Source organism: Hypanus sabinus, chromosome 9 (assembly GCF_030144855.1).
Source record: "Hypanus sabinus isolate sHypSab1 chromosome 9, sHypSab1.hap1, whole genome shotgun sequence".
NCBI classification, from domain to species: domain Eukaryota; kingdom Metazoa; phylum Chordata; class Chondrichthyes; order Myliobatiformes; family Dasyatidae; genus Hypanus; species Hypanus sabinus.
The window spans coordinates 10863210-10878876 of record NC_082714.1 but is presented as its reverse complement, the minus strand read 5'-3'; the positions used below and the strand labels follow the sequence as shown (position 1 = coordinate 10878876).

Genomic DNA, 15667 nt, shown 5'->3' with positions numbered 1-15667 from the left:
ATCACTGGCTACCATAATTTAGCCCTAGTCCAGGCATGTTGTTGGACAGACATGGCCAAGGAAGGATTGTATGGCAATATAAAAACAGATGTTTTCCTGATGTTTGGTATAGGTATGTTGTCTTGTGGCCATGAAATAATTAAATATAATTTAAAGTAATGAGACAAGGACAGTGGAAGAAAGCAAACCAAATATCTTTCTACTAACCATGTGGTAGAAGCAATGGAAGCCACCATTTTGTCAGACTGTTCTGCAACCTCCGTTTTGTGAACTAGTTTTCCTCAGGAATTGCTGGATTAAACCGCTTATAAGTGGATGCAATGAGGCCTCTCCTGATCATCTGCTGAACTAGAGACCCTTTCCAGATAAGACATTTGCCAGATGCTCAAGTATAACCTTTTGTCGTGTAGCCATTGCTCAGTCACTGTGGCTCTCCCCAGTTGGTCATCCCTTACAACAGTATCCCAAGCTGTACTCTTATTATTGTCAGGAACAACCACTGGGGTATCTGCACTAGCTGTCCAATTCTCTTCCTTCCCCGACTGTCATCCAGGTAACTCCCACCTGCTACCTAGGAGTATCCATCACTTCCTCACTGTCTCGTACGAGCTGAAGGTCATCCAGCTGCAGCTCCATTTCCTTAACACGTTCTCTGAGGAGCTGAACCTCGGTTCACCTGCTGCAGTTGTGGTTATCGGGGAGGCTGGATGGCTGCCAGGATTCCCACATCTGACACAAGGAACAAAACACAGCCCCAGAACCATTCTCACTGCAATAACTGGGCCTGAACAAATGAGGAATGAAGAATAAATAGGGGAAAGAAATTTATCACCCTGTATAGTTGGGGAATTCAGAGTCACGGGGAAAAGGCAGGAAGGTGGAGATGAGCCTGTGGTCAGATCAGCCATGATCTTATTTAATGCTGGAGCAGGCTCAATGAGCCAGATGGCCTACTCCTGCTCCTATTTTTATATTCATATGTAGTAGGCCCTTCCCAACCTTTGAGCCATGCCACTGAGCAATCTCTCGATTTCACCACAGTCCAATCATGGTACAATTTACAACAAATAAATAACTTATCAACCAGTTCACCTTTGATCTGGAAGTAACCCGAGCACCCACAGGAAACACACATGATCATGGGGAGAAATTACAAACTCCTAAAAGGCATTGGCGGGAAATGAACCAGGGTCACCTGCACTGAAGACCTTTGTGCGAATCACTACACTGCTCTGTCATTTGTTGATATTTGTGTTGCAACAAAAAAAAATGCAAGCTCTAAGTTAAGAGTTGAGTAATGAATTGCCTAACTTCAGTCTGGAGGTAATAGGTCAGCTTTATAACTCCATTAGATAGAAAGCATATTTACTCATTTTTGAACAGTTTTAATTTGGGTAGCAGTTTGCATTGACAAGTTGTCACAATAATTATAGGCATCATTTTTGTAAACGGCGAATCCTGGAAGCAGATGCGAAGGTTCAGCATGTCCACCCTACGGGACTTTGTGATGGGCAAGAAGACTATTGAAGATAAAATCATTGAGGAAGCCGATTTCCTAATAAAAATGTTTGAATCCCATAAAGGTAAGTCCAAGTGAGTAAACATAAAAAGCATAGAACATAGAACATTATAGCCCTTCGACCCAGGATATTGTGTTGTCCTTTTAACCTACTGTAAGATTATTAATCTAACCCTTTCCAAAGACATAGCCCTCCATTTTTCGATCGTCCATATTTCTTTCTAAGAGTGTGTTAAATGCCCCGAATATATCTGCCTCCACTCGCACTTTCCGTGCACTCACTACTTTCTGTGTGAATACTTATTAACATCTGCTCTGTAGTTTCAAAGTAAATTTATAGTCCAAGTACATGTACATTATGTCACCAGATAGTACCCCGAGAGTCATTTTCCTGCAGGCATTCACAATAGAACAATGAAATACAATAGAATCAAAGAAAAACAACCTCAAACAAATACTGACCAACAACCAATGATGCTAATTGTGTAAATATAAACGGATAATAATAATAATAAATTGCCACAACTGGAAAAGTAGCAGCAATGACAATATTCATGACTATTAGCATATAAAAATTTGCTTGCCTTCATCCTTAACTACTGATATATATCAATAATTTTCTGAAATATCCCGAAAAAAGTGCCCACATTTTGGAAAGAAGGTAAAGCATATCACTTGCCTAAAGGAGAAATCACAACTGATGCCCTATTATCAAAATATCCTATTAATCATTTCTAAAAAATATATAAAATTGTAATGTTGTGCATCTCGCAACTAATCACCACAAACTTATAACCACAATATGCATACAGAAGAGAAGAAAGGTGCCATAAGGATGTGAAGAACTGATCATGGATTCTGTAAATCCAATTCAACACAGAGAAAAGCAGAAATTTTTCATCTTTTCATAATAACTACCAAAAATGATTTGATTCTGTCCCACTAATGGTTAATAGCAATACTTAATATATATAAACTACACCCAATACTTGTGAAATTCCTTCAGCATCTGATGAAGCATTGTTATACAATAACCACCCTGTCTATTAACAACCGAAAATAAAACAACCATCGCTATTAAAATAACCGAGGCATTTTCCAGATCAACTCTCTAAGCCCCCAATATTTTTGTCCAGCTTTAAACCTTCCCTCTAATTTACAGAAGCAGATGAAAACAGGGTATTAAATCAGTGACAAGAAATGAACACCTGTATATCCTCCGGTTTGCTGCCTTTGGTACACTGGATAGAATTTTTGCCCGGATATCTATCTGATCACAACCCAGTCACATATACGTTTAATTGTGGCAGAGTTAAAAATAAGGCTACTAGGTGGAGGTTTAACTCCACCCTTCTAAAAAAATGACAAATTTCTAACCCAACTGAGAACAAACTGACGGAATTTATGAATTTAAATAAAAATAGTGTCTCGAATGTGACAGTGATTTGGGCCTCCATCAAGGGTTTCTTTTGAAACCATACGGTTCAGTTCTCACCTACATAAAAGCCGGCTTCAAAAGATTTCCACCCTAGAAGGTTTTGGAGAATGATCTCAAAAGGAGATACACCATAACAAAAGAAAACAAGCTCAAAACAAAACAAGCAAAATTAAATGATTTATTAAGAAGCACGGCAGAATATATGATCCATATTACCAAATATAAGTATTTTGCAGAAGGCAGCAGACGGAGCAATCTTTTGACACTAACGCTCAAACAACAGGAAGCTAAAAGGTCTATACCAGCGATTAGATGCGCTAAACGTGGAGTAGTATCTTCAACAGAGGAAATAAACGAGACACTCAAGAATTACAGTATTTTAAAGAAATGTATACAAGTGGCTCAGTTCCTTCTGAGAATGACTTCACCGATTTTTTTAGTGGATTAGACGTCCCTACGTTGTCATTAGAGGACACCAAAACTCTAAACTCTCCTATTACACTGGACAATCTACTTAAAGCAGTCAAAGCTACAAATAAGGGCCGTTAGCCAGGTATAGATGGAATACCTGTGGAACTTTACCTAGCACTTTGGAATATTCTTGGACCAGTATGATTAGAAACGTTAAATTATGCTATTGGAAATGGCACTTTCCATAGATATCTAAACACAGCCCTGATTACAGTTATACCTAAGCCCGGTAAGGACCCCTTGGAGTGTGTCAATCACCGTCCAATCTCCTTGATAAATGCCGACCTCAAGGTATTTTCCAAAGTCTTAGCCAGTAGACTCAAGACAGTAGTTGGGAACATAATTAGCCCAGATCAAACGGGCTTTATCGGGGATGTCTCGCATCTGATAATATTCGCCGGCTCTTACACACACTGAGTGCAACACATAAAATCCCGCCTGCCTGTGGCCTGCTGTTTCTAGGTGCTGAAAAAGCGTTCGATCACCTTGAATGGCCATCTTTGGAGAGTTCTAAAAGAATTTAAGTTTGGCGATAAATTCATCAATATGATTCAAACACTGTATGCTAATCTGTCAGCCCGAGTATGTGTGGGAGGAGGTTTCTCAGAGTTATTTGACACAGGACGGGGTACACGACAAGGGGACCCTCTGTCTCCTTTAATTTTTACTATATCTATTGAACCGCTTGCACATTTAGTTAGAAACTCTCCTCAAATCTCTCCTATTACAATAGGTACAACATCACACTTGGTATAACTTTACACGGACGACACACTAGTTCATATAGCAAATGTTCAACAAATTCTCCCTTATGTTTTAAAAGCACTGAAGCAATTTGGATTTCTTTCAGGATACAAAGTTTATCTGTCAAAATCAGCACTGATGCTGATTAATACGGATAAAAGTAAGGTGTCTCTCCCTCCCCAGATTAAGGTTACAAAAGAGGTCCTCTACTTGGGTATTAAAGTTAATACTTCCCTATCATCTGTGGCTAAAACAAATTACTCTTTAATTTTGAAAAAATAGATATTAATAGATTGAGACACCTGCCAGCGTCAGTCCCAGCCCGTATATCGGTCACTAAAATGAACATCTTACCCCGCATTAATTTTATCAGCTCAATTATCCCACTTGCACCTCCAGCTGGATATTGGCAAAAACTGGACTCCTTACTACGATGCCATGTTCGGAACGGTAAACGACCCAATATAAAGTGGTCAGCTCTACAATTCAAAAAGTCGGATGGGGGATTGGCATGTCCAAATTTTAAACTGTATCACTGGGCATTTATATTACAAAGTCTTAGCTATTAGATGGAGAAGGATAAAGTTTCGTCATGGAAAAATATAGAACAAGAGCTAATAGCACTAATAAGGTTGAAGGACTTTCTCTTTATAAATATGTCTACCAAAAATGTGATTTGTATTACAGTCCAATTTTAACCCATATGCTACAAGTGTTTAGAGCAGCAGAAAAATTCCTAAAATTTAAAAGTGTATGATGCAAATCATCTCCATTATGGAACAATGATCATTTTCTATCTGGGGGGAACCATTCATTAACTGAACTTGGGAGGATAAAGGTATTACTACACTTCAAGATCTTAATGGGGCAAGTACTATCCTTAGCTTTCAAGAACTCGATATAATATTGGTAAACACTCTCTTTTCTTCTACTTAGAGTAAGATCAGCTTGTAAAACATTCAGCATTCACTGGGGATCAGATTTAAAGGACAATCCCATTTTAAGTTGCGTACAGAGTGCTCCAAGACAGATAGTGTCATATATCTATGATAAATTATACTCCCAGAAATATACGCCCACATCAGGAATGAAAGCCTGGGATAGGGACATATCTGAATTGGAACAAGACTTAGACTGGGATGCAATTTGGGATAATGCTGCTAGTGCTTCAAGAAACCCAAATCATTGGTATATAAACTTGAAATTTTGTCATAGGGCATATCTAACACTAAGAATTAGACATCAAATGGGACTGGTTCCTGAGCCATATTACTCATTTTGCCCCCACGGAACCGTTGGCTCTTTTATACATGTTCTATGGGAATGTCCAGGGGTTTTTGGTTTGTGGAGGAAGGTTATCAGTACTCTTACAGAACTAACAGGGATACAATTACCAACGGACCCCGCTGTACATCTTCTAAATGATGACTCCCACTTTTCCCTTACGGAAAAAAAAACACACAAAGTCTGGCTGGCAGGCTTGACTGCAGCTAAGAAGATTGTAGTCCAGCTTTGGAAACCTCCTCATAATATTTCAAGTACTCACTGGCTTTGAAGCCTTTTGGACATTTCTTAATGGGATTGTCATCAGCAAGAGTAAATGATGCAAGACCAAACACAATCTTAATGTGGACAAATTTGATATCTAACTTAAAAGATCTTCTGTTAAAATAGGAATGTTCTGTGGATGCACCACTATTCAGTTGGTTGGTGGAGGGGAGAGGGGTAGATAGAGGGATGGGGATGAGGGTTGGGGGGTGGCTGGGTTAAACAGTCAAAATGTAATCGACAACTGGTTGTATTGAATGTAATTTGTTGGTGTTGCAATAAAAATTAGTGACAACTAAATGAATGCCTGGATCAGAGTTGGAGCCCTCTCCCCAGAAGCTCTGGGTTCCTTGTGGCAATACAAGATGAAGTGGTTACTGCAAAAATTATTATGTAATTAATAGATATTTAGATTCAAAGCACACAGATTTAGAAATTAAAAAGTGAATAACACCACAAATATGCTGAATTAGAAGAGAAAACTGAAAGACTATTTGGGGTACATAATAAAGAGTCAAAAAGTATTCAGCATTGTCAGTAACTTGTCAATGATCTGTGTTTCTGCAGGCCAAGAATTTAATCCAACCATTCAGTTAAATGCTGCTACGGCCAATATTATCTGTTCCATACTTTTTGGTGATAGATTTGACTATGAAGACAAGACATTCATTGATTTGGTAAAGAGAGTGAAAGAAAACACCCTGCTTGCTGGTTCTCCTGTGGTTCAGGTAAATCTCATCATTGACCAGAATTGCAAATATACACTCCAGGTGATACAGCTGTACACCTGCTCGTTAATACAATCATGTGTCAGTAACTCAATGCATGGGAGCATGCTGACATAACCAAAAGGTACAGTTGTTGATCAGACCAAATATCAGAAAGGGGAGGAAATGTAATCTTAACCATGGAATAAGACCATAAGATGCAGAAGCAGAATTGGGCCACTTTCTTGCCTATTCTTGTAATGTGTCTAAGTCCTTCTGCAGCCTTCCTGTTTCCTCAACACTACCTGCCCCCTCAATGAATCTTTGTACCATCTGAAAACTTGGCAACAAAGCCGTCTATTCCATCTTCTAAATGACTGATTTACAGTATAAAAAGAAGCAGTCCCAACACCGACCCCTGTGGAACACCATTAGTCACTGGCAACCAACCAGAAAAGGAACGTTTTATTCCCACTCGCTAACTCCAACCAATCAGCCAATGCTCTCACCATGCTTGTAACTTTCCAGAAACACAGCATGGGCTCTTAACTTGGTAATCAGCCTCGTGTGGCACCTTGTCAAAGGCCTTCTGAAAATCCACAATCTCTACCACTACCTCTTTCAGAACCCTCGGGTGCAGTTCAACTGGTGTGGGTGTCTTTTGCACCTTTGGGTCTTTCAGCTTTTTGAGCACCTTCTGCCTTGGTAATAGTAACTGCACTCACTTCACTTCCTTCACAGCCTTCAACACCTAGCACACAGTAGTGTCCTCCATAGTGAAGACAGATGCAAAATAATTGTTTAGTTCATTTGCCATCTCTTTGTCCATCGTTAATTTCTTTGGCCTCATTTTCTTGTGGTCCTAGATCCTCTGTCATCTCTCTTTTATTTTTATATACTTGAAGAAGCTTTTTACTATCCACCTCAATCTTGTTTGAAAGCATATTTTATCGTTTCTCTCCTAATGAATCTTTGAGCTGCTTTCTGTAACTTTTCAATCCTCTATCTTCCTGCCAATTTTTACTTTGTTGCATTCCCTCTCTTTCCTTTTGCAATGGCTTTCACTTCCCTTGTCACCCACTGCTGTACTATTTTCCCATTTGAGTAGTTCTTTGTGTTTGGAATAAATCTGTCTTGCACCTTCCTCATTTTTTCCAGAAACTCAAGCCATTGTGTTCTGCTGTCATCCCTGCCAGCATCGCCTTCCAATTTACCTTGGCCATTGGTATTGATTGTTGGAGTGGAGATGGAGTGGGTTCAGCGTATCTCAGAAACAGCTGATCTCCTGGAACTTTCATTCCCAACAGTCTCTGGAGTTTACAAAGAATTGTGCAAAATCAAAAACAAAAAATACATCCAGTTCTGTGTGCAAAAATATAGCAGTGTAGCGGTGTGCTACAAGCAGCGCTAAAATTACGACACGGAGTCGGTAACTGCAGTCGAAGGAAAAACTTTATTCGAAAACTTCAGCCTCACTTTTAAGCCTCTGTCAACCGGCCCCCCATGGCGAAGAGGCTCCAAAGCTCTGTGCTCGCAAACCCCCGTAGGCTATCTAATTGTGAGTCGGTTCGCATACGCCAGGAAATGGGTCGCCACATAACCCCCCCCCCAGAACCGGCGATACACCCCCCAATGTCCACAGCCTGGGCCAGAACCTGCTTGGGAGGTCGGCCTCTGCGCCGAGGCGCCGGAAACTCGGCCGGTTGCGCCAGGTCCACATGGGCCGGCTTGAGGCGGTCCACCGTGAAAACCTCCTCCTTCCCCCCAACGTCCAGCACGAACGTGGACCCGTTGTTCCGGAGCACCGTAAACGGCCCCTCGTATGGCCGCTGCAGCGGTGGCCGATGCCCGCCCCTTCGTACAAACACAAACTTACAGTTCCGTAGGTCTTTGGGTACGCAGGTCGGGTGCCGCCCATGCTGTGAAGTGGGTATGGGGGCCAGGTTACCGAGCTTCTCGCGAAGTCTGCCCAGGACTGCAGCGGGTTCTTCCTCTTGCCCCCTTGGGGCTGGTAGGAACTCCCCGGGGACGGCCAGGGGCGCGCCGTATACCAACTCGGCCGACGAGGCGTGCAGGTCGTCCTTGGGCGCTGTGCGGATGCCGAGAAGGACCCAGGGAAGCTCGTCCGCCCAGTTGGCTCCTCGCAGGCGGGCCATGAGGGCCGACTTCAGGTGACGGTGGAAACGCTCCACTAGCCCGTTCGACTGTGGGTGGTAGGCAGTGGTGTGGTGCAGCTGAGTCCCCAAAAGGCTGGCCATAGCTGACCACAGGCTGGAGGTGAACTGGGCGCCTCTGTCGGAGGTAATGTGGGCTGGTACACCAAAGCGGGATATCCAGGTGGCGATCAGGGCTCGGGCGCAAGATTCAGAGGTGGTGTCGGTGAGCGGGACCGCCTCTGGCCATCTTGTGAACCAGTCCACGATAGTCAGGAGGTAGACACTGGCAGGGGGCCCACGATATCCACATGAATGTGGTCGAAACGCCGGTGGGCGGGATGGAACTGCTGCGGTGGGGCTTTGGTGTGCCGCTGAACCTTGGCCGTCTGGCAGTGCATGCACGTCCTGGCCCATTCACTGACCTGTTTGCGGAGTCCGTGCCAAACGAACCTGCTGGAAACCATCCGGACAGTTGTCCGGATGGAGGGATGCGCCAAGTTATGAATGGAGTCGAAAACACGTCGCCGCCAGGCTGCGGGGACGACCGGACGGGGCTGGCTGGTGGCGACGTCACAGAGTAGGGTCCTCTCACCTGGGCCCACGGGGAGGTCCTGGAGCTGCAAACCAGAGACTGCAGTCCTGTAACTCGGAATCTCCTCATCTACCTGCTGTGCCTCTGCCAGTGCCTCAAAGTCTACCCCTTGGGAAAGGGCATGAACGGTAGGGCGAGAGAGCGCATCCGCCACGACATTGTCCTTACCCGAGACGTGCCGGACATCCGTTGTGTATTCAGAGATGTAGGACAGGTGGCGTTGCTGGCGGGATGACCAGGGGTCGGATGCTTTCGTAAACGCAAAGGTAAGCGGTTTGTGGTCCGTGAACGCGGTGAAGGGCCGACCTTCTAGGAAGTACCTGAAATGCCGGATTGCCAGGTAGAGCGCCAACAGTTCCCGGTCAAAAGCACTGTACTTGAGCTCGGGTGGCCGCAGGTGTTTGCTGAAAAACGCCAGGGGTTGCCAGCGACCTGCGATGAGCTGCTCCAGCACCCCACCGACTGCCGTGTTTGATGCGTCCACTGTGAGGGCGGTAGGGGTGTCCATTCTGGGATGTACTAGCATTGCGGCATCCGCCAAAGCTTCCTTCGTTTGAACGAAAGCGGCGGCGGACTCCTCGTCCCAGGTAATGTCCTTGCTCGGACCCGACATCAGGGCGAACAGGGGGCGCATGATCCGGGCAGCTGAAGGGAGGAAGCGGCGGTAGAAATTGACCATACCTACGAATTCCTGAAGGCCTTTGATCGTGGTGGGTCGGGGGAAGTGGCGGACCGCATCCACCTTAGCGGGCAGAGGGGTTGCCCCGTCTTTAGTAATCCTGTGGCCCAGGAAGTCAATGGTATCAAGTCCGAACTGGCATTTGGCAGGGTTGATTGTAAGACCGTACTCACTCAGTCGGGCGCAGAGTTGACGGAGGTGGGACAGATGCTCCTGACGACTGCCGCTGGCTATGAGGATGTCATCCAAATAGATGAACGCGAAGTCCAGGTCCCGTCCCACCGCGTCCATTAACCGCTGGAACGTCTGTGCGGCATTCTTCAGGCCGAACGGCATGCGGAGGAACTCGAAGAGGCCAAACGGGGTGATGAGAGCCGTCTTGGGGACGTCGTCAGGATGCATCGGGATTTGATGGTACCCTCGGACAAGGTCGACCTTGGAGAAGATCCGGGCGCCGTGCAGGTTTGCCGCAAGGTCCTGAATGTGCGGCACAGGATAGCGGTCCGGTGTGGTAGCCTCGTTCAGCCTGCGGTAGTCGCCGCACGGTCTCCAGCCCCCCGTCGCTTTGGGCACCATGTGCAGGGGGGAAGCCCAGGGGCTGTCGGACCGCCGGATGATCCCCAATTCCTCCATTCTCTGGAACTCCTCCTTCGCCAGTCGGAGCTTGTCCGGGGGAAGCCGCCGAGCACGGGCATGGAGGGGTGGTCCCTGTGTCGGGATGTGGTGCTGTACGCCGTGCCTGGGCATGGCTGCTGTGAACTGCGGTGCCAGAACCGATGGGAACTCCGCCAGGACCCTGGTGAAGTCGTTGTCGGACAGCGTGATGGAGCCGAGGTGAGGGGCTGGCAACTGGGCCGCGCCCAGGGAGAACGTCTGAAAGGTCTCGGCGTGTACCAGTCTCTTCCTGGGCAGGTCAACCAGTAGGCTGTGAGCTCGCAAAAAATCCGCACCCAGAAGCGGTTGGGCTACGGCGGCCAGTGTGAAGTCCCACGTGAACTGGCTGGGGCCGAACAGTAGCTGCACCTGACGGGTGCCATAGGTCCTTACTGTGCTGCCATTCACGGCCCTCAGGGGGGGACCCGGTGCCCTGCTGCGGGTGTCGTAACTTGTCGGAGGTAAAACGCTGATCTCAGCCCCAGTATCGACCAAAAACCGGCGTCCCGACCTTCTATCCCACACATACAGGAGGCTATCCCGATGGCCAGCCGCCGTAGCCATCAGCGGCGGCTGGCCCTGGCGTTTCCCGGGAACTTGCAGGGCGGGCGACAACGGCGGGCTTCTGCGCCCCACCGCTGGTGGTAGAAGCACCAGTGTTCATTGGGCCGGGGGTTGGCGGGCTCTGCGGCCGGTCCTGGACTGGTTTGCTGCTGGGAGCGTGGCTGGGAGATCTGTGCGATGGACGCCCCGCTCACCTTTTTGGCGTTCCACAGCAAGTCCACCCGGGCTGCCACCTTCCGGGGGTCACTGAAATCCGCGTCGGACAGCAGCAGGCGTATGTCCTCGGGCAGCTGCTCCAGGAATGCCTGCTCAAACATGAGGCATGTGTGTCCGTCGGCCAGAGACAACATCTCATTCATTAAAGCCGATGGAGGTCTGTCGCCCAAGCCATCCAGGTGCAGTAAACGGGCAGCCCGCTCGCGCCGTGAGAGTCCGAAAGTCCTGAGGAGCAGGGCTTTGAATTCCGTGTACTTGCCGTCTGCCGGGGGCGACTGTACGAACTCCGCGACCTGGGCCGCTGTGTCCTGGTCGAGGGAGCTCACCACGTAGTAGTAGCGGGTGTCTTCTGAGGTGATCTGGCGAACGTGGAATTGGGCTTCGGCTTGCTGGAACCATAGGTCCGGGCGCTGTGTCCAGAAACCCGGCAGTTTCAACGAAACCGCATGAACAGAGGCGGCGTCGGTCATTTCTGGTCCAAAAATCGTTTGGACCGTCGGGGTCACCAATTGTAGCGGTGTGCTACAAGCAGCGCTAAAATTACGACACGGAGTCGGTAACTGCAGTCGAAGGAAAAACTTTATTCGAAAACTTCAGCCTCACTTTTAAGCCTCTGTCAACCGGCCCCCCATGGCGAAGAGGCTCCAAAGCTCTGTGCTCGCAAACCCCCGTAGGCTATCTAATTGTGAGTCGGTTCGCATACGCTAGGAAATGAGCCGCCACAGCAGTTCTGTGTGCGAAAATGCCTTATTAAAGAGAGAGGTCAGATGAGAATGTCCAGGCCAGTTCAAGCTAACCAGAAGGTGACAGTAACTCAAAATGGTGCATCACAACCACGGATTGGGCAACGCACAAATACAGCAGATGCGCTGGTATGTGCACGTGTCAGCAAACTACCATTTCATTGTGATTTAACTCCATTCTTTTCAGTCATAGCGCTTGGCTTGACTTGAGCGAATCGCAGCAACAATGCTGCCTGCTTATATTCTGCCTTGCCTGATAAATTGGATTGTCGAGTCAACTGACTCTGAAGACGAGTAATATACATTTTATATTTAGTTATTCCTTTCAGCCAGTGTGGGCTTCATTTTCCATCTCAGAGTTCTAGTTATTATTTCAAAGAGGGTCAGTCTTCCAGATGGAAGCCCTCTCAGCCTGTTCAATGCTCTACGGAAGCAAGGATTCTCGCAGCCCTGTCATTCCAACATTTCATGGCAGGGTTAAGGAGGGTTTTGACCTTCTAGTATGGGTCCAGTATGGTCAGTGTGTTGACATGGCAAGAAAACAACATTCAATAATTGCAAAGAATAAATAATTATATGAAATATAGATTTAGAGGTTAGAGTAAAGATATTGAATAAAATGTGCAGAAATCCATAAATGACAACATATATTTACAATGGAACAACATTATAAAATTGGATTAAAGTGTTTACAATGGAGTAACGGGAGAGGAGTGGGGGTTAATAGAGCAGGGTATAGGTTCCAACTAGAATGGTTGATCATATTAACTGCCTGAGGTAGAAACTTTAAAGCTGGTGTGAAAATTTTGTTTCAATAAACCTATAGCTATTTTGCTGGATGGTTGAATTTTCTAGCACTCTAATTTTAACATTTTTAAAGATTTGTTGCCATCTCTGACATTGGTAGGTTTTAGGTGTTGCTTTTCAGTTTATTTTGTTGTTGATAGAATAGAAAAGAACTTCGTTGTCATTGCTCAAGACAATAAAGATTATGGTGCTACTCCAGCCCATGCAAAACAAATATTTACAATTCAAGCGATACGACTTAGCTTAAAATGAAATCCTTTATTTACATGCAAATAGTGACCTCAATAGTCCATTACACTCAAAGGCCATTGGCAAGGCGGTTGTAGCTTTATTCAGCTGCACAACAGCCCTCGGGAAGAATCTGTTTTTCAGTCTCACTGTCTTGGCTAAGCTGTTTCTCTATCTCCTACAAGATGGCAAAAGATTGAACAGTGTCCAGGATAGGATGAGTCTTTAATGAGATTATGAGTGCCATAAACATTAAGAGTTGAAGATTGTCTCCATTTCCACTCGTTGAGACACAATGATCTGTTGACCCATACTAATCAGTCATTGGAGTGTTGTGTGATCTGTCTTACTGCAGCTAGAGGACAACACTGTGATATTCTATGCCAGTATGCTCTCTTTTGCACACTTGGATAAAAGTTGGCCAGAAATTTTGGGCAGATTAGCTCTCCTTAAGACCCTCTGGTGGTATTGTCACTGTTCTAAAGTCATAGAAAAGTATGGCACAGAAACAGACCCTTTGGCCCATCTAGCTAATGCTGAGCTTTTAAAACTGCTACTCCTATTGACCCATACTGGGACCATAGCCCTCCATACTGCTACCATCCATATACCAATCCAAACTTCTCCTAAACATTGAACTTGAGTTTGCATGGTCCACCTACACTGGCAGCTTGTTCCACACTATCATGACCCTCTGAGTGAAACATAGAAAACCTACAGCACAATAGGCCTTTCAGCCCACAAAGTCATACTGAACATGTCCCTACCTAGAAATTACTAGGCTTTCAAATAAGCCCTCTATTTTACTAAGCTCCATGTACCTATTTGTCCCTTAAAAGACCCTATCGTATCTGCCTCCACCACCATTGCCAGCAGCCCATTCCAAGCACTCACCACTCTCTGAGTAAAAAACACCCCTGACATCTCCTCTGTACCTACTCCCCAGCACCTTAAACCTGTGTCCTCTTGTGGCAACCATTTCAGCCTTAGAAAAGCCTCTGACTATCCACACAATTAGTGCCTCTCATCATCTTATACACCTCTGTCAGGTCATCTCTCATCCTCCGTCACTCCAAGGAGGAAAGGCCGAGTTCACTCAACCTGTTCTCATAAGACATGCTCCCCTCATGTTCCAATTAAACTTTTCACCTTTCTGCCTTAAACCAGGACCTTTAATTCTCCCATCCAACCACAGTGGTAAAAGTCTGCTTGCATTTAACCTATCTATACCCATCATAATTTTGTATATCTCTATCAAATCTCCTCTCAATCTTCTATGTTCCAAGAAATAAACTCCTAACCTATTCAATCTTTCCATAAAATTCAGGACCTTGAGACCTCGGAATGTCCTTATAATTTTCTTCTGTATTTTTTTCCTGTAGGAAAGTGACAAAAACTGCACACAATACTCACCAGTGTCTTATACAACATCAACATATCATCCCACCTCCTGTACTCAGTACATTGATTAATAAGGCCCATGTGCCAAAAAGCTTTCTTTACAACCATATCAACCTGTGACACCATCTTCAATGAATGATGGACCTATATTCCCTGATCCTTTTGTCCTACCACACTCTTCAGAGCCCCACCATCACTGTGTATGACCTACTCTGATTAGTCCTCCCAAAGTGCAACTCCTCACACTTGTCTGCATTCCATTCCATCTGCCATTTTTCAGCCTATTTTTGTAGTTGGTCCAGATCCCGCTGCATGACATGATAGTCTTCCTTGCTGTGGACTGTGCCCTCTCTACTATCGTGGTTGTGTTGATAGGCTGAGAGAGTTCTCAGTGATGTTAATCCACAAAAACGTGAAGCTGGAATCCCTTTTCACTACCTCACCATTTATGAATAACAGGGCTTGTTTGGTCGGGACCTCTTGCCTTCCTGAAGTCAATTATCATATTTTGTTTTCTTGATGTTGAGTGCTAGGTTCTGGTTCCTGCACCAATCAGACAGAGTTTCGGCACCTCCTCCCTATTTATTATTAAATAACCTCCTGTTATTTCTTCTGATTAGGACAATCACATTTGTGCCGTCGACAAATGTGCTGATTGAGTTTGTAACATGAGCAAGAGGGCAGGTATAGATGCAGAGAGAATAGACAATTGTGTTCAGAACATACCTCTGTGGGACACCAGTGTTCAAGGATTGGGGGGGGGGTTGTGAGTGGGGTTAATGTGCACTTGCCTTAATTCACCATCTGGGAACAAATTGGATGTTCAAGATCTCATTGCAGGTTGATGTGTCAAGACCTTGACTGCGGAGCTTGACAGCTCTTGTTTGGTAGTGTTTTGTTAAAGGAAGAGTTGCAATTAATGAAAAACATCCTGACGTAGCTGTCTTTGTGACCTCAGTGTTCCAAGACGGTGTGGAGGGCGATAGAAATGGCACCTTCAGTTGACCTATTCACCTTGTAGGCAAACTGATGCTGGTCGAAGGTAACCAGCATGACATCCTTGATATGTGACATGACCGATTGTCCCAAGCACTTGGCAGCTATGGGAGTGAGTGCCACAGGTCTGTAGTCATTAGGACATATTGCTGCTGATGTCCTGAGGATTGGAATAACAGTGGCTGCTTTGAAGAATTCTAGAAC

General features: G+C 45.6%; 1 protein-coding gene across 1 annotated transcript in view; it reads left to right on the top strand.

The window, feature by feature from the left end:
- Positions 1 to 15667, top strand: part of LOC132398968 (uncharacterized) — a 101466-nt gene that overhangs the window by 72536 nt on the left and 13263 nt on the right. The window contains exons 13-14 of the mRNA XM_059978805.1: positions 1434 to 1583; positions 6288 to 6448. Of these exons, the coding sequence (XP_059834788.1) occupies positions 1434 to 1583; positions 6288 to 6448 (311 nt within the window). The remainder of the gene's footprint in view (positions 1 to 1433; positions 1584 to 6287; positions 6449 to 15667) is intronic.